The 25,433-nt window shown below is 42.6% G+C and overlaps 3 protein-coding genes across 4 annotated transcripts; 2 read left to right on the forward strand and 1 right to left on the reverse strand.

The window, feature by feature from the left end:
• The first annotated feature begins 758 nt into the window (after positions 1 to 758).
• Positions 759 to 7,476, forward strand: LOC122782782 (probable carboxypeptidase X1). Of its 2 annotated transcripts, XM_044047293.1 has the most exons (13): positions 759 to 1,056; positions 1,876 to 1,985; positions 2,599 to 2,738; positions 2,829 to 2,913; positions 3,669 to 3,819; positions 3,916 to 4,004; positions 4,114 to 4,237; positions 4,772 to 4,968; positions 5,206 to 5,385; positions 5,880 to 6,174; positions 6,352 to 6,491; positions 6,597 to 6,699; positions 6,805 to 7,476. In XM_044047293.1, the coding sequence occupies exons 1-13, from the start codon at positions 804 to 806 to the stop codon at positions 7,134 to 7,136; spliced, it is 2,199 nt and encodes a 732-aa protein (XP_043903228.1). In that variant the 5' UTR covers positions 759 to 803; the 3' UTR covers positions 7,137 to 7,476. The 2 variants fall into 2 exon arrangements, with proteins under 2 accessions (XP_043903228.1, XP_043903229.1); XM_044047294.1 differs by lacking the exon at positions 759 to 1,056 and having other exon boundaries at positions 1,928 to 1,985; positions 2,612 to 2,738.
• Positions 7,477 to 7,951: 475 nt separating this feature from the next.
• On the reverse strand, positions 7,952 to 16,640 carry wdr32 (WD repeat domain 32). The gene is made up of 7 exons (XM_044047295.1): positions 15,735 to 16,640; positions 14,131 to 14,244; positions 13,813 to 14,010; positions 11,491 to 11,693; positions 11,324 to 11,404; positions 11,099 to 11,244; positions 7,952 to 10,391 (listed from the first exon to the last, which is right to left on the reverse strand). Exons 1-7 carry the CDS (start codon positions 16,178 to 16,180, stop codon positions 10,020 to 10,022), a joined length of 1,560 nt encoding a protein of 519 aa, XP_043903230.1. The 5' UTR covers positions 16,181 to 16,640; the 3' UTR covers positions 7,952 to 10,019.
• Positions 16,641 to 17,561: 921 nt separating this feature from the next.
• Positions 17,562 to 23,843, forward strand: hhipl2 (HHIP-like 2; the record flags this gene model as incomplete). The annotated part of the gene is made up of 9 exons (XM_044047062.1): positions 17,562 to 17,833; positions 18,774 to 19,426; positions 20,435 to 20,578; positions 21,141 to 21,472; positions 21,589 to 21,715; positions 22,093 to 22,238; positions 22,311 to 22,392; positions 22,985 to 23,067; positions 23,548 to 23,843. Coding segments are annotated over exons 1-9 (2,109 nt in total), but the record flags the coding sequence as incomplete, so codon positions are not given.
• Between the last annotated feature and the right edge of the window lie 1,590 nt (positions 23,844 to 25,433).

Genomic DNA, 25,433 nt, shown 5'->3' on the forward strand with positions numbered 1-25,433 from the left:
GTGAGTGAGTGAGTGTGTCTGTGAGTCTGTGTGTCTGTGTGTGAGTGTCTGTGTGTGTGTCTGTGTGTGTGTGTGTGTGTGTGTGTAGAGTGAGTGAGTGTGTCTGTGTGTCTGTCTGTGAGTGTCTGTGTGTGAGTGTCTGTGTGTGTGTGTGTCTGTGTGTGCTGTCTGTGTGTGTGTCTGTGTGTGAGTGAGTGTGTCTGTGTCAGTCTGTGTGTCTGTGTGTGAGTGTCTGTGTGTGAGTGTCTGTGTGTGAGTGTCTGTGTGTGAGTGTGTGTGTCTAGTCTGTGTGTGTGTGTGTGTGAGTGAGTGAGTGTGTGTGTGTGTCAGTGTCTGTGTGTGTGTGTGTGTGTCTGTGTGTGAGTGAGTGTCTGTCTGTGTGTCTGTGTGAGTGTCTGTGTGTGTGTCTGTGTGTGTGTGTGTGTGTGTGTGTCAGTGTCAGTCTGTGTGTCTGTGTGTGTGTGTCTGTGTGTGTGTGTGCTGATAGTAAGTGACTTTTCCGGAAATGAAATGAGCAGAGGACGACGTGTCACAGATCACAGGGTCACAGAGACGACGATGACGTCACAGCAGTTACTGACAAACATCAGTGTCGACACAAACTAGAAACTGCTTTGACATTTTAATGTGCAGTGATGAACAAAATCTGTTCTCAATTCATAGATTTTCCCAAGACTTTGGCTGGAGTTGTGGGAGGGAGGAGGGTGAGGTAAGAGGGGAGGGATTGATTAAGAGGAGGAGGTCTGGCTCTGTCATCTTCACATAAACTGCAGCAGCAGCAGCAGCAGCAGACAAAGAGCAACATGGGGAAGTCACTGGGCTTGTTGGCTGCAGTACTTGTTCTGGGAGGTTTTTCTAACGATGCAACGACTGAGAGAGACCCGTCAGTCAACCACACACACATGACTGTAAACTTCTCTGAGTCTGTTACTGTGCACGGTCCGAGCACAGACCGAGCCTCTCCCACCACTGCACTGTTCCTCGGCGGCGGCGGCAACAGCAAAGAGAAGAAAGATAAAGATGACAACAAGACAGAAGATAAGAAAAGTGAACTGGGTGAGACTTTGATTATCGTCCAAAAGACTTCAAGCTAAATATAACCTATCATTTTCATTAGTAATTAATTCATGGATTAATTGACAGTAATGAATGAATGATGCCTTCAGGGACCCACTGAGCCTCAGAGTGTTATATTAAATATGCTTTGTTGGCACTCACAAATTCAAGAGGAGCAGGGCAGAAAGAGCTTCTATGCAAAAAGTTATTTTGTTATTTGTCAATTCATTGTTTGTAAAATGTTACATTTTTAATATAAACGACTGTAAAACTTACAGAAAACTGTTTTTTGTCTCTTACAAAGTGCTTTTGGCTCTAAATAGGACTGATTTCATAAAAGAACTTTTGTCTGAGTGAGCTCTCTTCCTGGGTTAGGTTTAAACTGAAGGAACAGACCGTTCTCTAACTGCAGCAAATCAGAACCAGACGTTCTGAACAAAAGCTTACATGTTTGATGTGGAGAAGAGATTTAGAAGGTTATGAAACATCAAATAAGAGCAGAGGAACTCAGATTCATGTTTCAGAGATGTTTTGAGCTTCAGGGTTGTGAAATAGCCTGCAGCTGCAGGCCCCTAAACCTCATCTCAGGTTACATTCAAACCCTCCAAAGACTCAGAGGAGGAGGAGGAGAGGCCTCCAATCTCTCTACCCAGACCCAAGCACATTAGGGTTATTCCAAATAACCTCATGTTACATCAGGAAAAACAGAGACGTTGAACCCTCAGTGTTCACTCCCACGTCTGTTTCTTCAGAGGATTTCCACACAATTACACAAACAAGAGATTTTATCTCATGATTTCTTTTTGCTCTCTCTTGCAGAGTGTCCTCCCCTCGGACTGGAGTCCCTGCAGGTCGATGACAGCCAGATACAAGCTTCCTCCTACCAGCGCACGGGCCTGGGTCCTCACAGGGGGAGGCTGAATATCCAGGTCAGTAAAACAAGATCCAAGACATCGCAGACATATCTTCGGTAAAAACTAAAGACTAAAATATAGATGTTGACTTGACTCAGAGGCCAGGAAACATGAAAATATGTCTAAAGATAACAAAAGCAAATACCGTTGTGCTACATTCTTTCCAGAGTCATTGTTAAATGTTGCACACTGAGAAAGTTCTAACGTTCCCAAAGCCTAAAATGACTTCAGAGTTTAGAGTTCATGCACGGAAAAGAAAGGTAGTTTTATTCTGTACATGGATGTAAAAATCCATCCAAGAATTTCCACAATATTTAAATTAAAAACATCCATCCATTTATTAACAATATGACTCATTTTGAACAGGGTTAGACTTATGTTTTCAATGTACTCAGAGCATATTATCTGTTCCTTAAAATGTCGTCTAAGACCATATTATCACTTATTTCAAAGCATATACAGTACAAGTGTTATAGAGCTTACTGCTTCCACTCTCTTTTCCTTCTTTTTATGAATAAAAACAAACAAAAAGGTGTCGGAACATTTTTGTGTGGAGTAAAGTCGTGCAGCTTGGGATGATAATGGATTCTGCAGAAGACAAAAAACTGTTCTTATTCTTATTCCATAGTCTGGTATTGCAGATGGGGACCTGTACGACGGAGCGTGGTGTGCACAGCATAAAAACCTGCACCAGTGGCTCGAGGTGGACGCCATCCACATGACCCTGTTCACTGGAGTCATCCTGCAAGGTCGAAACTCCATCTGGAGGTCCGGTAGTCTGAAGACTTTTAACCTGATTGAGAGTCCTTTGCATCCTAATTCTTTCTGTGTATTAACACATGCACGTGTTCTCTACAGTTGGGACTGGGTCCACACCTATAAAGTGCAGCTGAGTAATGACTCTGTGAACTGGAAAAGCTGCATGAATGGGACAGAAGAGGCGGTATGACACCACTTCTTTGTTTTGTGCAAATGAAAAACACATTTTGGCTGGAGAATGTGTGGGCAGGTAAATGCACATCACACACACATATTCTGGTACTGGGACCAAATATGGCAGCATCTGAAAAGAATTATGGGATACCAGATACCCAAAACTTGTAAAATGATGTATTTGGGATGTTGGACACACGACATAGTACTAAAGGAAGACGAATATATGGTTAAAGCAAAAAATCTATCACCAGACTGTGGTATAAAATGGAACCACCGACTGGGGAGCAGTGGGTGTGCACTGTCGAGGAAATATTGGTAATGGAGAGACTCACGCACAGATTAAGACTACAGGAAACGCAATTTGACGAAAAATGGACCGATTACAGGAGGACAGAAGAGGACGCCCACGATAATAAGAAAGGGACAGACGATTGCAGTAAATGTCTTGTTACCCTGTGACTGTAACGGTTGAAATTAATACAAAATAAGTTATAAAAAAAACACATTTTGGAAGTTAGGACAATGGAGGAAGAACCTGAAGCTTCATTTTTAAACTGTTTTGAAATGAGAATTCAGTGATTGCTTTGTAAATGAAAGAATTCACTCAAACACAGTCACACTTGACTTCATCATCAGTCCAACGTTCCAAAAGACCTGTCAACTGAACATCGTCATCATCGTCATCATAGCGATACTACATATTCTCATATATACGTAAGAGTTTTGAAGTTGTTGATTTGTAATATCACATTGAATTCACAGATATTTGAAGGAAATCAGAATCCCGAGACTCCGGTGCTCGGGCGCCTTCCTGTTCCCACTGTTGCCCGTTTCATCCGAATCAACCCGCAGACCTGGTACCCCAACGGCACCATCTGCCTCAGGGCTGAGATTCTGGGCTGTCGTGTGAGCGGTAGGCAAAGACACGCTGATATAGATGTTATCACACAGTGACACTACAATGGTGGCTCTTTTAAACGTTATGCTGTTCCTCAAACTTTCCTTGTAGATCCAACTAACATCTATGCCTCGGAGCAAGCACGAGAATCAAAGGATGCTCTGGACTTCAGACACCACAACTACAAAGACATGAGAATGGTTAGAGTGTGATGAATGTGTGAGGCCACACATGGACCACGAGGAACTTTAGTTTCCCTCAAGCTGCTGCCAACAGTTTTACTCCAACCTTTCCCTCTTCAATCTGCAGCTAATGAAGTCTGTGACTGAGGAATGTCCAGACATCACACGCATCTACACCATCGGAAAGAGCTACATGGGCCTCAAACTCTACGTCATGGAGATCTCAGATAACCCTGGCAAACATGAACTTGGTAATAAACAATCAAGCAACTCGTAGTTCAAGAGTTTCGCTGAGTTCAGCTGCTCTAGGCTGCTGTGTTTACACAGCTGTAGCAGCAACACAGGAAGGCAGGAGAGACTCGCAGAGGAGGCCGCTCTTACATAAACTAACTGACACATTCACACATTTCTTTGTGACAGGAACTTCTGGAAAACGCTGCCTGCCACTAAATTCAAATGAACTACGTTAAATGCACTTTGTCTCAGACAAATGCATCAAAGCTGCTTCCAATGATTTCTTCTTCCTTTCTTTAAACAGCCGATTTAAATGTTAGTGCTTTCATGGTTTGATTTGAAGCCTAATCCGAGAAACAGACAAGCACTGAAGTGTGTCTCTCAGTTAGAAATGACAATAAACACTAGGATATCAAGTCTGTGTGTGATCATTGGCAAAAACACAATACAAAAGGATTCATCTGAGATTTCAATCTGACCTAAACTACAAAATCATGAATGTGAATGAATGTGTGACAGGTCAGGTGACTCTCACATGTGACTGTTTCCAGGTGAACCGGAGTTTCGCTACGTAGCGGGGATGCACGGGAACGAGGTTCTCGGCCGAGAGCTGGTCCTCAACCTCATGCAGTTCTTGTGCAGACAATACAAGAAGGGAAACCAGCGCGTGGTACGACTGGTCACTGAGACACGCATTCACCTCCTGCCCTCCATGAACCCTGATGGTTATGAAGTAGCTTATGAGAAGGTGGGTAAATGATGAATATGTTCATTCTCTGATGTTTTGTTCAGTGAGACAGACCTCGTCATTGTATTGATTATCGCAGAATCATTGTATTGGTACCGTGATCGTGAGGTTCCCTGTGATTTCCAGCCCTAACTAACAAAGAGTAAACCTTTGATAAAACATATTGTTATTCACGTGACAGTATAATATCACAGACTAAAAGTGACTGTGACCCTGTGATTGGCTGACCTGCTGCAGGGCTCAGAACTGGCCGGCTGGGCTGAAGGACGCTACAGCTTTGAAGGAATCGACCTGAATCACAACTTTCCAGACCTGAACAACATCATGTGGGACACCCAGGAAAAAGCAGCTAATCCAGCCAAAGTCCCCAACCACTACATCCCCATCCCACAATACTACACCGAGGAAGACGCTACTGTGAGTTAAAAACCTGCTCACACACACATGTGTTAAAAACCTGCTCAAACACATGTGTTAAAAACCTGCTCAAACACATGTGTTAAAAAGCTGCTCACACACACATATGTTAAAAAGCTGCTCACACACGTGTTAAAAAGCTGCTCACACACACATCACACACACTGTTAAAAACACACACACACACACACACATACACATCACACACACATATGTTAAAAACACACATCACACACGTGTTAAAAGTTAAAAACACACACACCCCTGATTTACTACTGCTCACACACGTGTTAAAAACCTGCTCACACACATATGTTAAACTGATTTACTAAACTATTAAGTATGAACACCACTTCTTTAAATGGTTTAAATGTGTAAATTGACTGTCTAATAATGTCATTTACTTGAAGTAAACTTGAATTATATTTCTGCACTTTGACATAAATTTGATTTTAATGCTACACAACAGTTAAATGAAGTGTAACTGTGTCCAGGTTGCACCAGAGACCAGAGCGGTCATCAGTTGGATGCAGGACATTCCCTTTGTGCTCGGTGCAAACCTCCACGGTGGAGAACTGGTGGTCACTTACCCCTACGACTGCACCCGTGACTGGGCGCCTCAGGAAAACACTCCCACAGCAGACGACGCTTTCTTCCGCTGGCTTTCCTCCGTCTACGCCTCCACTAACCTGGTGATGGCCAACCCTGACCGACGCATCTGCCACTACGAGGACTTCCAGTCACACAACAACATCATCAACGGCGGAGCCTGGCACACAGTCCCTGGCAGTGAGTGTCACCACTGAACCACTACACATGCAAAAGAAATCATGACAGCTGAAAATGTGACAGTTAATGGTCCCACTCACACACAAGTGTCTTTCCACATTAACATATAGACTAGCACAACCGGGAATCAAACTCAAACACACACACTGTGTGTGTGCGTGTGTGTGTTGGCTGCAGGTATGAACGACTTCAGTTACCTGCACACTAACTGCTTTGAAGTGACGGTGGAACTGTCCTGTGATAAGTTCCCTCACGCCAGTCAGCTCCCGGTCGAGTGGGACAACAACAAAGAATCTCTGCTGGTTTACATGGAGCAGGTCAGTGTCTGTGTCTGTGTCTGTGTCTGTGTCAGTGTCTGTGTCTGTGTCAGTGTCTGTGCAGGTTTCCATGGTGATAACACAGTATCAGTGTGTGTGGTGCAGGTTCACAGAGGGATCAAAGGTGTTGTCAGGGACAAGATCAGCAAAAAGGGAATTGCAGATGCGATAATCAAAGTTGAGGATCATGATCATGACATTCGATCAGGTCAGTAAATGTGATTGCCATTATTCATTTAAACATTTTGGACAATATTAGATATTTTTTAAAAAAAGGTTCAAATTAGCTTCTTTTTTTTCCCACTTCCTGTAGCTCCTGACGGTGACTACTGGCGTCTCCTGAACCCCGGTGACTACAGAGTGATGGTTTGGGCACTGGGCTACTTACCGTCCATGCGCACCTGCCACGTCGGGATGGAAGCACATCCCACTATCTGTGACTTCACCCTCACCAAAACACCCATGCAGGTGCTGAAGGACATCCGAGCCAAAGGAGGGAAGATCCCTCAGGACCTTCAGCTGCGTCTGCGAGCGCTGAGGCTCCGCAAGCTTCGAGCCAGCACCAAGGCCCTCAACCAGCGCAGGGAGAGTCAGCGGCTGCAGCGGCTGCAGAGGAGGGGAGCCCGGGACGCCCGGGGGGGGTGACGGGGCCTCACAGACGAGCTGGATAACAAAGTGACGTGATTCTACTGTGACGGCTATTAAAGGGTCAGTCCATCCAATATACAAAAACATGTTTTTTTATAACAAGGTAATAAAAGAGAAGTGCTTTGTTTGGATTTGCTGACCCTTTAAGACAAACGACTAAACAAAGATAGTGAAGTTAACTGATTAAAGAACACATTCCTACAGGCAGGCATCCTTTATTATTAATGTCACTCATCTGTTATTTGTTTCCTTGAGGTTTTAAGTGTCAGCTGGTCTGATCTGTTTTTTTATTTGACTGATGTCCAACAAAAGGACCATAAACTCAAATCAAATGAAAGTCTCTGTGTGTGGTTTTTTTTATCTCGTTTTAAAGAAATGTCGACTGCAGCAACAGAAACTTTTTCATTCAAAGTGATTTTACACATTTGTTGATATTGAAAGTTTTTTTTCACCTGCACATGAAACTGCAAAATTACATCAAAATTTGTAGTATTATTTTTCTTTATTCACATTATGAAGATGCCATTATAAGCCATCATGCTCACATTGGAGATGACATCTGGACAAAAAGACTGAGCGATAAAACGATAACAATTATCGCAACATAACATTAACAATTATCGCATAATCGCAACATAACATTAATAGCACAAATGCTTTCCTTCAGATGAGTGAATCCAAAGTTAAAATGTTTTGAATGACCTGACATTTATCGCAATAATAACCAATACTGACTGATTTGAGGTTTTGATCGCAATAAATCTTTGTCTCGATGTTACTTATGAAAACTAAAAAAAAGTCCACACACAAAAGATTTTTCAAGATTCTTTTTCATTATGAAGCAAAACTGTGAAAAAGACAAGAGTGAAGGTGATGCCAAGAAGTGGGCTGAGCTGAGTGAGGGAGTGGGGATCAGTGCAGGGGGGTGGGGTGAAAACAGAAAAGCGACAAAGGACACCTGCAGCAATGATAAAAGTGGGAGGAGTCTGGGACAAGAAGCCATGCACTGAGAGGAAGGAAAACTTGTGGATGCCAGTGAAAGCGTGGAGGCAAAGTACCTGGATCAATAAATAACATTATTATAGAACCATATCCACGGGCTTACAACGGGTTTAGTTACACTTTAAAACCTGGTTTATTTTTTACTCCTGCTACTGAATCACACACTGCTCACCTGTGATTCTGAAGAAACAGGAACAAATCATCCCAGCTGGTAAAGACAGAGAAAGTTAGAGCAGCACAATTAATCCCTAAATAATCACACTTTTCTAAATGAAATTGGAATTTAACAAAAAAAATGAGAAAAAAGGTTTTGTTTGATGACAAAATCCAAATAAACGTCTAATCTGTTTTTCCAAGAAAATGAGACTTAATGCAAAAATATTTCAGTTTCAGGTGGATTTGTTTTGCCCATATGAAGCAGCTCGAGTTAAGGCTGCAACCACTCATCAATTATTAAATGAATGGTTAAAATAAGTTTCATTTCAACTCAACCACAAAACAAACAGCATTTTTTCGACCAAATTCACAGGTTTTTATAAAAAAAAACAAAGTGTGGAGAAAAAGCACAAGTGACAAGACAAACGGCGCACAGCGAGAACAAGTGACGTCAACACACAGAAACAGGACATAATGCTGGTGAAGGACGTGGAAAGGTTAAGATTGGATGAGCAGAGAAGCACCAGTAGAAGAAAAGGCAGAAGCAGAGCACAGTCTGTCTCACCATAATTCACGTGTTCACGTCCACTTGCATCCACAAAGACGCGTCCACAAAGTTTTCTACTGCTATAGAATCCAACGTGAATATTGAGTGTGTGGACGTCCTGCAGACGCCACGATTGAACGTCTCCTCAACGCTTCGGATGTTTTTTTCTTGGATTCAAGTTCAGAAAAGGTTGAATGTTTAAATCCACTGTTGCAGCCAAAGTCTCCGCCTCCTCTTCCTCGTCCTCCTCCTCCCCCAAACAAACTGTGTGTGCTTCCCAGCTGCAGACCTGGGTCATGAGGAGCTTAAACATAGCTATTTTAACTTTATGTTGCTTCTATTAGATGCGTGGAGTTGTCAATACAGATAAAATGACAATATTTAAGTCAATGGCGAAGATATTTCGCTGATTTTTCACAGCCTTGAGAATTTATAGATTCTTTTTTTTTAACAGAAACACAATTATCGGGTTTTTTTTTTAAACTTAACATATAAAAACAAAGTGTGTTCACGGCAGCGGAGACAAACGTTTGGCATTTTATTAACCAATCAACTCATTGATGATGAAAATAGTTGTTGGTTTTTTTATGTTTCCAATTGTGCGAATGATTTGGATAAAATAACTTATTGTTGTATTTGTAATGTGTCGTTACGGTGAAAATCAATAAAAACTGTTAAATATAAAATAACTTATTGTGCTTATAGATTTCAAACAAGGTTACAAGATGTAATATCAACTTCTATACGCATGTCATTCTTTTATTGGCATAAAATGTAGAATAAACAAAAAATAATCAATCATTATTTTTGGAGTCTTTGTGATTTGTTTTAATTGATTTGTTTGAAAATGGGATTAAATGGGAGTGGTTTAATCCCAAAGCACTGCGACACAAAGATGGGTTAAAAAATGTTCAGATATTTAGTGAAATGTAATTTGCTCAAATGGATTTGACTTATATTTAGATTCTGTATTCTTGTGTTTATATTTTATGATAGTGAGTCTAAAATCATAGAAAATATACAGGTGTTCAAACAATGTTATGGGGCAGTGCAATATCTGACTAAACCTTTGTGCAATTATCAAAGCTGGAAACAGCAGAAATCTTATCTTAGTGCTTCTGTGCCCAGGTCTACTGCAAATCTGACGCAATCTGACGCAGTGGACGCAGTGGACGCTAAAACTTTGGCTGGTACAGGGACACACGTCCACTCAGGCAGCCTGAGGCCAGCTGACAGTGCGTCGGGGAGAACTTGGTGGTGAGCACGACGTCGCTGTGCGAGTAGATGGAGCGGATCTCCCTGAGGCAGCTGGTCTGGACGGGCAGGCAGTCGGCCAGCTCACCGCAGTGCTCGTCGAAGGCCAGCAAGCGGACACCGTAGCCATACGGCGAGCAGATGAGGCGCCCGTCCGGGCTGAAGCACAGCTCCTTGATGTAGCCCCGCCCCACATTGGCCTCCTCAATATAGTGGGTGAGACGCAGGGAGCAGCGGGGGGAGACGAGCGGGCGAGGCGGCGCCCCCTCCTGGAACTCGTACACACACGTCCACTAAGGAAAAAGAAAGATTAAACACAAACGTGACATAAATGACAAATCTAGTTCAGTGCCAAAACTATGGCTCCACTTGAATTTGTAAAAACTTTATTTGTTCAAAGACGCAGTTGCTACGCGACGACGACGGACCGAGTGCACGAGTTGCACATCATTAGAACACAATGCTGTCCATGCGTCAACAACACATTGTTATTATTGTTTGCAATTGTTTGATTTTCCCTGAAAATCAGGGACCGTCTACAAATATGTTTCAGATCATGACATAAAACCAACCATCCGAGACTAAACTAAACCAGAAATCCTAGACTAGAGTAAACCAACCATCCTAGACTAAACTAAACCAACCATCCTAGACTAAACTAAACCAACCATCCCAGACTAAACTAAACCAACCATCCCAGACTAAACTAAACCAACCATCCTAGACTAAACCAAACCAACCATCCTAGACTAAACTTAACTAAACCAACCATCCTAGATTAGACTAAACCAACCATCCTCGACTAAACTAAACCAAACCAACCCTCCTAGACTAAAATAAATCAACCATCCTAGACTAGACTAGACCAACCATCCGAGACTAAACTAAACCAAACCAAACCAACCATCCTAGACTAAACTAAAACAACCATCCTAGCCTAAACTAAAGCAGTGGAAAAACAGCAGCATTAGGAGAATGGTGACAGGGTTAAATTTGTCACCTCCTGGTCGTCCATGTTGCTGGAGCAGCGGATGAGTGTGGCCCAGCCTTTGGGATGGAGCTGCAGGGAGGTGATGCAGTTCCCTCTGTCTCTCTCTCCAGGAATCTCAGGAGTCAAAACCTCTAGACTGTTCCGTGGAGAAAGGCCTGTGAGGGAGGGGTTTAACATTTGATGAAGTCTGATAACTCCATTATATGTGCTGTTTTAACACCGGGACTGTCTTACCTTCTCTGTGAGGGTGGATCTTACTGGAGTCATTTCCCTGACGTGGAGTTCCAGCTGATCTGGAGGCTGAGGTGCCTCCATCTACAGAATCACATCAGAATAAAAACTAGAAACAAGAGCAATGTGTCTGTTCACTTACATTATACAGGAATACAACCATGGGAAACCTGAGGTGAGCGGAGTGCGTCGCGCTCGCAGCATGCGGTAACTGCCGACCTCCAGCGACTGCGTGAGGTCCAGGTCGTGGAGGATGAGCAGGTACCCAGAGGACGTGGAGATGAGCATCTTGGAACAGTCGGGCGTCAGACGCATCCTCATCAGGTATCGGGTGTGAAAGAACTTTTTGTGTGGACAGCCGTCTTCTGTAAACCTGCAGAAGAAAGGAAACTTTTCATAAATCGATGGAGCAGTTGATTATAATCTCATAAAATGATGATTCTTTTTAGGGCTGGGCGATATCCCGATATTTTAACATATATATCGATATATTTCTGAACGAGACATAACACGGGACAATATCGCTTGATAATAATATCGATATAGTTCATTTTGCGTTAAAATGACAATATATAGGCTGCAAGGTCTCACACACACACACACAGAACACACCTCCCCCTCCACTCTCACCTACACAGAGACAACATGGAGACAGTGCGCCGCAGAAGTGAGTGGGTCAGTAAATGAAAGAACAATAACTGGATCATTTGGAGCTGGTTTGGTTTTAAAGTGTCAGACAAGCAGCAGCAGAAGGTGTCTGTAAAGAACGTTAAAAACCTGTTGCAGGGTCAACAGTCACGTTGTTCAGTGTATAATATAAATTTGTCTGGCTATAGAACGAGGAGGAAACTGTTCTCATACACATGTGCTGCTCGCCTCCTGAGCAATGCTCACTTTAGCAGACACTCCACCTTGTGGCCAAAAAGAGAAAGCACACCTCTCTGTATGTGCTACTTCTTATCACACAAAATGGAGCATTGATACTATTTAGTGAGCGACACTGCTACACACAATACATCAAAAGACTCTGAACATTTGAAATCAAATAACTTAAAGTGGACATATTATACCCTATTTCCCCATTAAAAGAGTTCCCTGGTGTCCTAATGAACGTGTCAGTGACATGCTTTGGTCAGAATACCATAAGGATGAAGCACCATAGCAGTTCAATAACCCTGCTAAACCCGCCCCTTTCAGAACGCTCGGTTTTGTGCATGGTCCCTTTATATGCAAATGAGACACAGGCAAACACACGCCCACTTCTCCCAGGGGGTTTCTGATTTGTCCTCTTTACAGCGCTCACTCGCTCATCTCCTGTTCCCTCAGCTCCATTTCTCTGACAATATCAACATGGCAGCGTGCACGGAAAACAGCGAGAGTGCCGTCACAGGAAGAGACGTCCTACATAAGGATGGAGCCAAACACTGTCCAACTGTAAATCAGTTAAAAGCACTTAGGGACAACACCACTGATCCACCGCTGATCACTGCATAAACTGCCGCTGTATGTGACTGTATGCTCCACAGCTGGCGATCAGTCACATACAGCTCCCAACATCGCGTGTTTTATGGCCTATACTTACACTAAGGGGGACCACGAAAACAGGACTGAGTATTCTTTATCCAAACTTTGGCGACTGGTAGGGCCTCCAGAGTCCCAAATATAAGTATTAAAATGGTTAAAAAGTTGATTTTGCATGTCCCCTTTAAGAAAAATATAGGAAGTGGGGTGTGTGGCTTATTCTGTTGTCATTTCTTGTCATTACACTAGTGGAGTCATATTTCCATCATCTGTTTCTTTTCTTTTTGAAAGAACAGTTTGCAGGTGTAGTAAACACGTCAGTGGAAAAGTGTTTATTGTTACTGTTAAAATTGTAACAGTATTACATTTTTGAATGAATGACTGTATATTATTGTCATGCAGGAAATAGATTTCTTTTATTTTATTCATTTCAGTGACGTCTGACATTTGGCATGTGGTTTAAACTTATAACGGAATGTTTGTTTATTTTTTTAAAGGGTTTGTCTCTGGAAAGAAATGTAGGTAATATGCTATAATGCCCCAATGACATCACAGAAAAATATCGATATATATCAAGTATCGCCAAAAATATGGAGCTATGACTTTTGGTCCATATCACCCAGCCCTAATTCTTGTTTTATCCACAAACCCATAATCAAAAGAGTTGACGATTCATTTATTAATCGATTAATAATCAGTGAATCAGTCAGACTACAGGATGGAAACGGAGGATTTTCAGAGTTGAATTTCAGCCAAAAATCAACCTTTAAAATTTAAATCTCCATTTGAATGGAGTTGAACTGGCGACCATGAAGTCTTTTGCACGCAGGGTACCGGTCTTAACCACTGATAATAAAACCACAAATAAACATTATTTTTTCATCCAAAAGTTGACTTTATATTAAGTTTATATATTGAAAATAATTGGTTTGGGGTAAGGTCACCTCTCACTGTAACACTAACTAACTAACCTGTTAGTGTCCCATGTGATGACGTTGCCGTCAAAGCCAGACGTGACGAGGAGACGCGTGTTGGTGTCGTACTCGATGTTTTTCACCCAGCTGGCGTGGCCGTGCAACGAGCAAACCTTTGAGTTCAGTTTACGGAGATCCCATAATGCAATAGTGGTGTCGTCAGAGCAGGTGGCAAACAAACGATTGTCCAAAAACCTGCGATGGCACAGAGGGAAAATACACTGCATTCTTAAATGTTTACATGTTCACATTGTGTGGAACAGAACGTCGTGATCTGTCCTCGTAACATGAGTTAAAGAAATGTAGGCAAAGAACCTGATGTTGTTGACACAGTCCTCGTGGGCCTCCGTCAGCGTTTTGATGTGTCTGGATGAGATGGGATCGAACAACAGCACCTCAGTCTGTTCACAGGCCACAGTCAACACAGACCTGAGCACAGACATACACAACTTTATTCATTTAGAATGGATTTAGGTTTAAATCACTGAAAAACTCCATTTTAGGTCTGGTGAGTAACAATTAGTGACATCTAATGGTGAAACTACAGATAATAACATACCTTCACACACCAGAGAATATGATGTTGTTCTCCTTTGATTTGCATATGGTGTTTTTCTATTATACACTCGACTAGACTCTACTTGTTTGTTTGTTCTTCTCCATCAGTGATAGAACCTGATGGAGATTCTGATGTTTTTCTTCTTCATCATCAGTGATAGAACCTGATACCTGCTGTTACTCTTCTCCTTTACCAGTGATAGAACCTGGTACCTGCTGTTATTCTTCTTCATCATCAGTGATAGAACCTGATACCTGCTGTTACTCTTCTCCTTCATCAGTGATAGAACCTGGTTCCTGCTGTTTATCTTCTTCTCCATCAGTGATAGAACCTGGTACCTGCTGTTTTTCTTCGTCTCCATCACTGATAGAACCTGGTACCTGCTGTTTTTCTTCCTCTCCATCAGTGATAGAACCTGGTACCTGCGTTTTTCTTCCCCATCAGTGATAGAACCTGGTACCTGCTGTTTTCCTTCTTCATCAGTGATAGAACCTGGTTTCTGCTGTTCTTCTTCTTCTCCATCAGTGATAGAACCTGGTACCTGCTGTTTTCCTTCTTCATCAGTGATAGAACCTGGTTACTGCTGTTCTTCTTCTTCTCCATCAGTAATAGAACCTGGTACCTGCTGTTTTCCTTCTTCATCAGTGATAGAACCTGGTTTCTGCTGTTCTTCTTCAGTGATAGAACCTGGTTTCTGCTGTTTTTCGTCTTCTCCATCAGTGACAGAACCTGGTTCCTGCTGTTTTTCGTCTTCTCCATCAGTGATAGAACCTGGTACCTGCTGTTTTTCGTCTTCTCCATCAGTGATAGAACCTGGTACCTGCTGTTATTCTTCTTCTCCATCCGTGATAGAACCTGGTACCTGCCGTTTTATCGCTGATGGTTCTATCACGGATGGAGAAGAAGAAAACAAAAGAGTAGTGGAATCATGCTGCAAGTGTAAAATGGAAGTGCCATTTGTGAAACCAAGATACCTGAGGGCGAACTAGTCCTCCCCAGATATAAAGGTAATAGGGTTAGGGTTAGGGCGAATTGTAAAGTTTCTGTCACACAGCCCATCGTGGACCTCTGCAGACACAAGGACATGCATTGTTTTTTAAATTGTTTACAGACTCTGTCCAATTGATATCAATGTTGGTAGAAACCTGATGTTGTGATATCGGTATTAGACAGAACTGGTATCGAGACAACGATTGTGCACACTGTGCCTTTTACACGTACATTAAGTAACTAAATTAAAGCCATTTTCACAACAATATTCAACAGTGGCGATGATTAATGGGCCATTTTTATAGTCTTTTCTAAACATTGTAAAACCTGTGGACATGAGCTCCAGACAAGAGGCCTAACAATGTCTCACCCGTCCGGGGAATACTCCAGGTTAAACACCGCTCCGTGGGTCTGGGTGCTCAGGTTGACAGACTCCACAGCCGGATTCATAGAGCAGTACAAACTGGTCATTGTCCTGAAGTTGTCCCGGGCTGGATCTACAAACACCCCTCGCCTAATTGTCCTGCGTTGCAGCCATGAAAACAGTCTATTTCCCCCGCAAACGCCGTCGCAGCTGCGCCCTGTCTGCGGCGCGGTGCTCGGTTGTGAACAGGACTCCCGCTCATCTGACGCCGGAGACCTTGCACTGCGCTCCGGCCGCTGTCCACCGCTCCCGGACAGTGAAGCTGTATCCTGCCGGGCGATGTCATCGTCCTCCTCGGAGTCTTCGATGTCAGGGTCTGCCTCTTTGTCGCCGTCGGGCCTGTCCTGCGACTCGTCGGCGTCCTCGCTGGGGCTCCGGTGCTCCGAGCTCATTGTAGCAGCGACCGCAGAAGCCGTCTGGGTTTTTCGGGGGAGAAGCGTCTCGGATCAGCGGTGAAAAAGTGCACTAACTCCGTTCACCCTCCGAGCACGGACCCGCTTCTTCCTCCAGGGTTTTAAGGCGCCATAGCAGTGGGTTTGAGCAGCATTTGGGATATAAAACACATTTTATTTAGGTGCCAGACTAAGCAGCGCCTTATCACCGTACATCCAGTGAACACGGTGAGCATTTATGCTACCGGAAGTGTTTGTATCTTGCCTTCAAAGTAAAGTACATGTTTAGTTTTTCAGGAAAATATCTCCCTCTGAACGCAAATAAAAACCAATTTAAAAAAAAAAAAAAGTTCTATTTGGCTTTTGCGCGTGAAATTACCTCTCGAAAAGGTATTTTTACTCAATAGCTTAACCTGAAGTGTATCATTGAATGTTCACTACGTGTATTTCCTTTAGCGTGACACTTTTTTCTCCCCATCAAAACAAATGCGAAATAAAAAGAAGTTACGAAGTTCCGCTTCCGCTTCTGCGTTCACATGCACCCGTAGACCGGCTACTGCCATCTGCTGGAGAAAGCGCGTAACCTCGTCATTATTTATTATTTACCTGTTATTATAACCTGTTTATATTTGATACGTGTTTGTGTTTTCGCAGTATTAAAAATGTGTCTAACATTCCTTAAGTGGAGGTTTACTTTTTCTGTTTAAAGTACTGTATGTGGAATATAAGTCACAAGTCAGATATTTTTAATTTATGATTTAATTTATATATTCAGAGCAGCGACTCCCTCTGCTGGGCAGTGCAGGTACTACAAACGGACCACGAAGTCATTAAAAATAAATGCAACAGTTTTGAAATTTTAATATATTTAATTATTCAGAAATAATAAAGTCATTCAATTTCAATTCTTGGTTTATCTGACCGAAGATTAGTTTAGTTCACACAGTATTTGGCCAAAAATTGTGAAGTGAAGAACACGATTTTTCAAAAATACAACAGTCTATTTATATTTTATTGCTGTATTAATGGGTTAGGGTTAATTAATAATATGTATATATATAAGTAAAATGTGTATTTGAATGAATCTGAATGAAGCTGAATCTGTTATTAAGACATAAGAACATATAATTATCTTAAATGAATTATACATTTTACACATTCAACTTTTTTGTTTTGTTTGTCACTCAAACGGGGCAGAGACTGCGCGCGTCACGCACCTCTGGCTCATACATAAAGGAGAGCGGACAGATGCAGATCTGGGCAAACAACATGGCAAGCACACAAGATGCCGCGCTCCATCCACGCGGAGGAACCGGCTGTGCGTCTTTATGCGCCGCGGATCCAGGAATGAGCTCAACCAGAAACAAGCCGAGGACTCCCGATTCCATCCCACTGATCGTGTCAGTGATGCTGCCCCTGGTCCTGGTCCAGGTCCTGGTCCAGGAGGCATCAGCTCATCCTCAGTGTCTGGACTTCGAGCCGCCTTTCAAACCTCAGTGGCACCTGGAGTTCTGCAGGCAGTACGAGGAGTTCGGATGCTGTGACCAGAAAACGGACAACATGATCGCGGAGAGATACTGGGACACCGTGGAGCAGCTGGAGGTGGCGGGTCACGAGCTCTGCGCTGACATGTTGAAGGAAATTATGTGCCAGGTACACACGGATTTTCTGTCTTCTGTTTGGAAAAAAGTGTGCAACTATAACAATAGAATTATCAACATATTTGAAGAATTCAAATGACTTCTCTTCTGACTTCTCTCCAGTTTCTTACTGTAAATGTGAATGTTAAGTGAATTATTTGCTCCAGATCACAAACAAGTGAAAGTGAATAATTGTGGTTGAGAACGTCTTGATTTCCAGGTTTGGGAAACAAAAATCAACTGTTTGTGATGAATTGATTATAAAAATAACCATCAGTTGCAGCCATAATTGTGGAGAATGTTTATACCCCTTTTTATTCCCTGAAAACTTTAATTTGTTGTAATTAACAGTTTTCTTTGAGTCAACGTCTATTTAATACAATATGAATTAACAGTTGGAGTGAAGACAGTTTAGAAAAGGTGAAGTAATTTGGTAATTATGAGTTATCCAAAGTGCAAAGAGAGATTTTATTACAGGAATAAGGTCCTGAACCAATAATTCTGCAGAGAAAACTTAATGAAGGTGTGCAAGTCACAGGGAGGCACAGGATGTTAAAATTACATTGCAGGGGGAAGGCAAGAGGGAGTTTGTTCAGAATGGGGGGTGAGGACCCATTCTTGGACGACTCTGTGTTTAAAGCCACAATCAAGTGAACACAAGTGCTTCTTTAATGTGATGGTTGCAGTTTTTGAAGTTAGGCTGAAGGTGGTGCTGAAAGTTTGCTGCACTTTTGCACACAACTACACACGCAGAGTAATGAAGTATTTGTACTTTGTTACATTACAACACTGCACGGGGAGAACATGCAGAAAGAAAGGTCCCAGGCTGGAAATCAAACCTAGCACCTTCTTGCTGTGAGGCAACCGTGCTCACCACTATGCACTAGTCACCATGTTTTCACAGAACACCTCATAGCACTGTGATAAGACTGTAGTGTGTCATGTTTTGTCAGGAGTGTTCTCCTTATGCCGCACACCTTTACGATGCCGAGGACCCGTACACACCTGTCAGAGAACTTCCTGGACTCTGCTTCCACTACTGCTGCGACTTTCACAGCAAATGTCGCCATGTGCTGAAATACCTGAGTGTGAACCAGGTGCTGCAGGACGCTGCCGAACGGGACGCGTCCACGTTCTGCAGCATACTGGACCTCTCCGACAAGGACTACTGCTACCCCAACGTTTTGAAGACGCCTGACCTCAACAGCAACCTGGGTCAGGTGGTGCAGGACCCCAATGGGTGTCTGCAGCTGTGCCTGACAGAGGTGGCCAACAGTCTCAGGAACCCTGTGCTGATGTTGCACAGTGGTGATGACACACACCGCAAGTTCATCGCCGAACAGGTGGGCTTTGTGTGGGTGTACCTGCGCGACGGCAGTCGGCTGGAGCAGCCGTTCCTGGACATGAGCGGGGAGGTGATGACCACGCCCTGGCTGGGGGACGAGAGAGGTTTCCTGGGGATGGCGTTCCACCCCAAGTACAGGGACAACGGACGCTTCTTCATCTACTACTCCATCCAGGTCGATGGCAAACTGGGGAAAATCCGAATCAGTGAGATGAATGTGTCTGCCCATGATATGAACCTGGCTGATCATCAATCTGAGAGGTACACAGCACAAACTGACCATGGGGATTATTTAAAACACTAAAATACATTGATTTAACCATAGAATACATTCAGAAAGGTTAGTGGCAGTTTAAAGGCTAAATGTAGGGATGGCACAACACCACTTTTTCATGTCTGATACCAAAGCAGTGGAGCTGAGGAATTTTGACCAGTGTGTATAGAAAATGAAGCAATAATAATAATCATTAGAGTCACATTATCTGTCGCTCCATCTTAATCGGATTTCATTTTACCACTGTGTGAAGTGTATGTGAGGAAGAGGACGACGAGAGAGAGCAAATGATCTGATCAAGAATAAAATCTCCCTCCTGTGAAAAGTGTAGCTGACTTTGCTCAGATTATTTACCCCTCTGTGTTTTAATGTTGGCGATAAAGGTGTCAGTGAGAGAGCTCATGATCTCAGGAGAGCTTTGGTATAACAAGTTAGAGAGCGCATATACAGTATTATTGGGGTTAGGGTTTGGTATGAGATACTAGATAAATATTATCCACTATGTTCTCATCCTGCAAGGATTATGAAGGGATTCTAAAGTTTATGTTTTTCAGTTTTTTAAATTGTCAAAGAACGTCTTGGCAATTTGTGAATGGCATGTTTTCAAATGGTGGTTTCCAAGCACAACTGATGAAGTGTTCAGGTGGTTGCAACTCCCATTGTTTCACGTATCGTTACACGTATCTTGTCTAACAATGTTGTTGCTCTCAGTCCTTTTCTATACATGCATGAACCCTTTGGTACCAGTCCAATCTAAACATCTACCTCTGCCATAAAGTTAATAGTAGCTCCTAAAAACGTACTTCTCCATGGACAGAAATCAAATATAGAGACGCTATATGTATATATAGATATACATATACATAAACAATGCAAAAAACATCCTTCTTTTAAGTTAAGAATGTAAAAGAAGGATGAAACATGGCCTGAGGGCAGAATGAAAGATTTACACATATTTGTGTATTATATTTGTTTTTTTTGTTTTATACCTACAGAGTCATTTTAGAGATTGAGGAGCCGGCTGCAAACCACAATGGAGGCCAGTTGCTGTTCGGCTTGGATGGATATTTGTACATTTTCACTGGAGACGGTGGAAAAGCCGGTGATCCATTTGGGAAGTACGGAAATGCACAGAACAAGTAAGATTCCTCAAGAGTGTGAACCAAGAGTGGGCACAGGTTTGTCAGAAAAACACCTGACCTTTAAATGTGAAGCACCTGTCCATCATGATTTTGAATAGAAAACCTTTACACTGTTGCTATAGTAGCCTAGGATGGACAAACATAATGGCCACCAAAGGTTATCTTACATGCGTGACAAGGGTGAGTTTAGCCGAATAGTTCACTCATGTCTACACACCTACACTAACTTTTTGACCATTTATTTACCACTTTTAGCTAATTATTTAGGAGGCATTTCACCACTACTTTAACCTAACAGTTAGCATTTGACAAAATCTTTTGACTAACTTGTTTTTAGCTTAGGTTGTGATCCTTTTTAGTTGTAATTGATGATTTCATCGGACGCTTGTATCCACAGTCTTTTTGTTTCGGTCCTGACCCATCGCTCATGACCAGTAGATCGGTCTTCCTTCAGTGCTGTAGAGCGAACACAATACCGTATATGGAATGGTGAACTGTTCCACAGATTTGGAGCGGTCACTGAAAAAGCTGAAAATATTGTTGTTGTTTTCCTGTCCAGGAGTGCTTTGTTGGGAAAAGTACTCCGGGTTGATGTGGATGTAAGGGACCCCAGAGGGAAACAATACACAATCCCCCACGATAACCCTTTCATCGGTGACCCAGACGCCCGGCCAGAGGTGTACGCATACGGGGTGAGAAACATGTGGCGATGCTCTGTGGACCGCGGAGACCCAGTGAGCCAGCGTGGCCGGGCCAGGATATTCTGTGGAGATGTCGGTCAAAACCGCTATGAGGAGATTGACATTATTGTGAAAGGAGGAAACTACGGATGGAGAGCTAAAGAAGGTTTCGAGTGCTACGATCTGAAACTGTGCCACAACCCCACACTGAGTGAGTATTTTTCCACTCACCACCTGTTATTTCTGCCATAATCTGCCTTGGTATTCAGTCTATTACTGACACGCCAGATCTGAGTTAAAACAGCGTTTCATTCTGTGCCACGACAGACGACGTCCTGCCTATCTTTGCCTACAGTCATCATGTTGGGAGATCTGTGACGGGGGGATTTGTGTACAGAGGATGTGAATCACCCAATCTCAACGGCCTGTACATATTTGGAGACTTTATGAGTGGGTAAGATTGTTCTTTCTGTCAGCGGTGAATTTTTAACTTTATTGAGAAACTAAGGAATTCAAATGACTTTGTATAACAACTGGACAATGGGAGTCGAGCCATAACTTTGTTATGTTAAGCTCAGCTACCTTTGATTTATAGATGGTCAATGGTTTTGTATTTATATCACAGATGACCGCTCAAAGCTGCTTTACACTTTTCTATCACTCATCTTTCATATCCAGCACTGTCTTGCCCAAGGACACATCGGTATGTAGAATAGTGCAGCCGGGAATCAAACCCGTCAGTCAGTCAGAGATTTACCTTCAGTGCAGAATCATGCAGAATTTAGTTTCAGTGGGAAGTTTTCACATCAACACATTGTTTGAATTTTGCAGTCGAATATTTGCACTAGAAGAAGACAAGACAACGGGACACTGGAAAGAAAGACGCGTGTGCATGGGAGACACGAAAGCATGCTCTTTTCCTGGACTCATCAATCATCACCACAAGTTCATCATCTCATTTGCTGAGGATGAAGCAGGTGACACATCCTCCGTCTCTTCTTTTGATTCCATGAATGTGATGGGAATGAAAAGCCTGTTCTGTTTTTCAGGGGAACTGTATTTTCTGGCCACCGCTTACCCGAGCTCCTCGTCTCCCTTTGGAGCGGTTTTCAGATTCATGGATCCCTCCAGGTAGAGTGTCTGTGATATCAGTGGTTTTAATGGGTTTCACTGTTTGGGATGGATTTGTTACTAACACAAGAGGATGTTGCTGAGGTCCTAAATGATAGACTTATCTATTTACTGCATTCAACACCAACTCTGAAACATATCCCTGATGATACAATGCTGCATGGTTGTCATAGATTTAGATATGACCCAAAGGAACTTCAGACCGTGCACACATTCAAATACACCATGTTTGGTCTTGTTAGTGGCACTTTAGGTGTGTTTTGCCTTGTACTAGTTTCAGTCTACAACCATGACAAATTATATGTTGTTTGAGCAAGCGTTCAGTCTCCTGATTCTATTTGTGCAACAACATTTAAAGTGCAACCACTGTCTTGCTTTTTGGAGTCTGGTTCTTTTTTGAGGAAAGACAAAGTTAAAGTTGTAAAAACGCCACACAGAAACCACACTTTGGTCCAATCAACGTGTTGTTATGTCAAAATTGCATGGTTGCTTAATTGCTTGATACTTGGGTTGTGGCTGTAATGAAACAAGATGAAGATCAGTAGAGGTTTTTATTTTGGGGCTGTGTCTGCTTATGTTTTAATCTGTGCAGGAGAGCTCCTCCAGGGAAATGTAAGCAGAAGCCAGTGCCTGTCAAAGTGAAAGGGAAAAAGATTCCATTTGTGCCCCAGGAACGTAAGTCTCCTCCTTTTTCCTTACATTTTAATCTCCTCCTTTTCCTCTTATAGTTTGAAGTGTCATTTGTTATGGTTTGCACATACCAGACTCGTTGAAGGAGTCATTTGAGAGGCAATTTTTTTTTGGACTGAGCTTGTCTGACAAACTGACATGTGCATTTCATTTTGGGATGAAAAAGCAAAGTCAATGTGGACAAAATACAACCTCTTTCATTTTTACAAACTAAGATGCAAGATATTTGTGTTTGGTCACCAAAGAAAGATTTATATGTAAAGTTGTGCATAATTCACCAAACATCTCTGGTTTAATGACTCAAAATATTAATGTTTCACATAATTAGCCGTTAAACAGTCAGAAAAGTGATAATCTGCACAATTTCTGAATGTTCTGTCCTAATTCATAAAATTCAACATACTCGTATGTAGCCGCAGAGATAAATCAATAAAAGTTATAACAACGGCTTCTGTGGCATTTCAGTGACTGTGCTGGACACAAGTGAAAAACCTACGAGACCACCACCGAGAAAATTCAAACTCGCCACCAAACCACCAGCAACAAGCAGCCGGGTCAAACCTACGACGGCGACAACAGCAACGATGACGAAGAAGGACACACAACCAAGGAAGGAAAAACAAAACAAAAATCGGAACATTCAGATGAGGGAGAAGAATTTGAGGCAGGAATCCAAGGAACTGATAAAGAAGTCAAAGGCGGTCAGTGGCAAAGCTAAAACTAAACCAAAGACCAAGAAAACTGCATCAGCAGCATCAGCATCAGCAGCAGCAGCATCAGCAGCATCAGCATCAGCAGCAGCAGCAGCAGCACATCATGCTTTCATGAACAAAACAAAGACAAACCTAAATGTAAAAAGCAACAGGAGGAAGCGAGTCAATGCCTTCATGCCAAGAGTAAGATGATTAATAAGAGTGTCGCGTCCAACAAACATAAACTTAACATACTTTAGCTTGTTTGCTAAACCTCTGTGAAAGCTGAAACATACAAATCGGCCACAAATTCACAGCTTTATGTCTCCTCGTGAGGATGATGCATGTTTTATGGACTTTGATAATAAGCTGCTGTGGATTCAAGTCCAGATGAGGCGTTTCCTGCTCCTGCTCGTTTTCATGTCAAGCCTGAGCTAACTGTTTCTCTGCATTTCCACAAAAATGTTGTGCTTTTCCTTTTATTCCTTTAAGGACGCAGCTGTCGCACTCATGCACTCATGCAATCATGCACGTAATGACACAGCTTCATTTACACCTTATTTTTGACAGTTATAAAATGATCGGCCTAAGTTAATCACTGAGCCCGTGTTTTTAGAACATGACAAACAGGCTGGAAATAGAAATGAGGAGCACACACACACAGTTTATCCAACCCCAGTGTTGTTAACATGGTCTAAAAGTGTTAAAAATAAAGTATATTAGAAAGTGTGTGTGTGTGTGTGTGTGTGTGTGTGAGGTTATCTGTAATTAAAGTGTAAACCACAGTCCTTGGATAACGACTGCTGCAAATGTAAAGCTGTCACTAAAGTGCACAACATAAATCTCACAATACTGCATTTTCTCTGCTGCTGATCTCGCCGCCTGCGTCATGTTTTCTATAAATAATAAAATAAATATTAGATAAAAAGCCAATTTTTACAACTTTGTTTTTTATCCCTAAGTCTTTTTAACTGATTTTCACAGAGAGTGCCGTCACAGGAAGAGACCTCCGACACATGGACACTTAGGGACAGCACCGCTGATCCACCGCTGATCGCTGCATAAACAGCTGCTGTATGTCATGGAGGTCATGGAGGACGTACTGAACAAATATGTTTAATTAGGACGTGTCAGAATGGTCAGTTATGACCTCTGTGTGACCTTTTCTTAACAATGTGTGTGTTTGTACGTCCCCTAACTAAATACTAAGTCTGATGTGAAGTGGTGCGAACACACGAACACACGTTTGCTGACTTTATCCGTCACATTAGCTTCATATATAAAATCCTCTGTAAAACACTGTGCTCCACTGTGCAGCCACCAACAGCACACTTGTCCCTCCGCGTTGACATAATACCGCTCTTCCTCCCTCGCCTGCACTCTCGCAGGGACAAGGTGGAGCTAAGGTGGAGCTCTCCAAGTAAACTTACTGGTGGGCGGTAACATTCACGGTGAAATGCGCATGCTGCCGTCATAAGCACAGGGAATTCAACAGGAGTGTTTTATGGCCTATACTTACACTAAGAGGGACCACGAAAACATGACTGAGTATTGTTTATCCACACTTTGGCGACTGGTAGGGCCCCCAGAGTCCCAAATATTAGTATTAAAATGGTTAAAAAGTTGATTTTGCATAATATGTCCCCTTTAAAGGAACAA

Source organism: Solea senegalensis, linkage group LG16, assembly GCF_019176455.1.
Source record: "Solea senegalensis isolate Sse05_10M linkage group LG16, IFAPA_SoseM_1, whole genome shotgun sequence".
Classification (NCBI taxonomy): Eukaryota; Metazoa; Chordata; class Actinopteri; order Pleuronectiformes; family Soleidae; genus Solea; species Solea senegalensis.

Bases quoted from the DNA above. Each gene is read 5' to 3' on its own strand.
- LOC122782782 (XM_044047293.1), top strand. From the start codon at position 804: ATGGGGAAGTCACTGGGCTTGTTGGCTGCAGTACTTGTTCTGGGAGGT. The intron at 2,739-2,828 runs GTCCGGTAGTCT...TGTTCTCTACAG, and splicing joins GGTCGAAACTCCATCTGGAG to TTGGGACTGGGTCCACACCT. The intron at 5,386-5,879 runs GTGAGTTAAAAA...AACTGTGTCCAG, and splicing joins ACACCGAGGAAGACGCTACT to GTTGCACCAGAGACCAGAGC.
- wdr32 (XM_044047295.1), bottom strand. From the start codon at position 16,180: ATGAGCTCGGAGCACCGGAGCCCCAGCGAGGACGCCGACGAGTCGCAG. The intron at 11,694-13,812 runs GTTAGTTAGTTA...TTTCTTCTGCAG, and splicing joins ATCACATGGGACACTAACAG to GTTTACAGAAGACGGCTGTC. The intron at 10,392-11,098 runs GTGACAAATTTA...CTTTTTCCTTAG, and splicing joins GCAACATGGACGACCAGGAG to TGGACGTGTGTGTACGAGTT.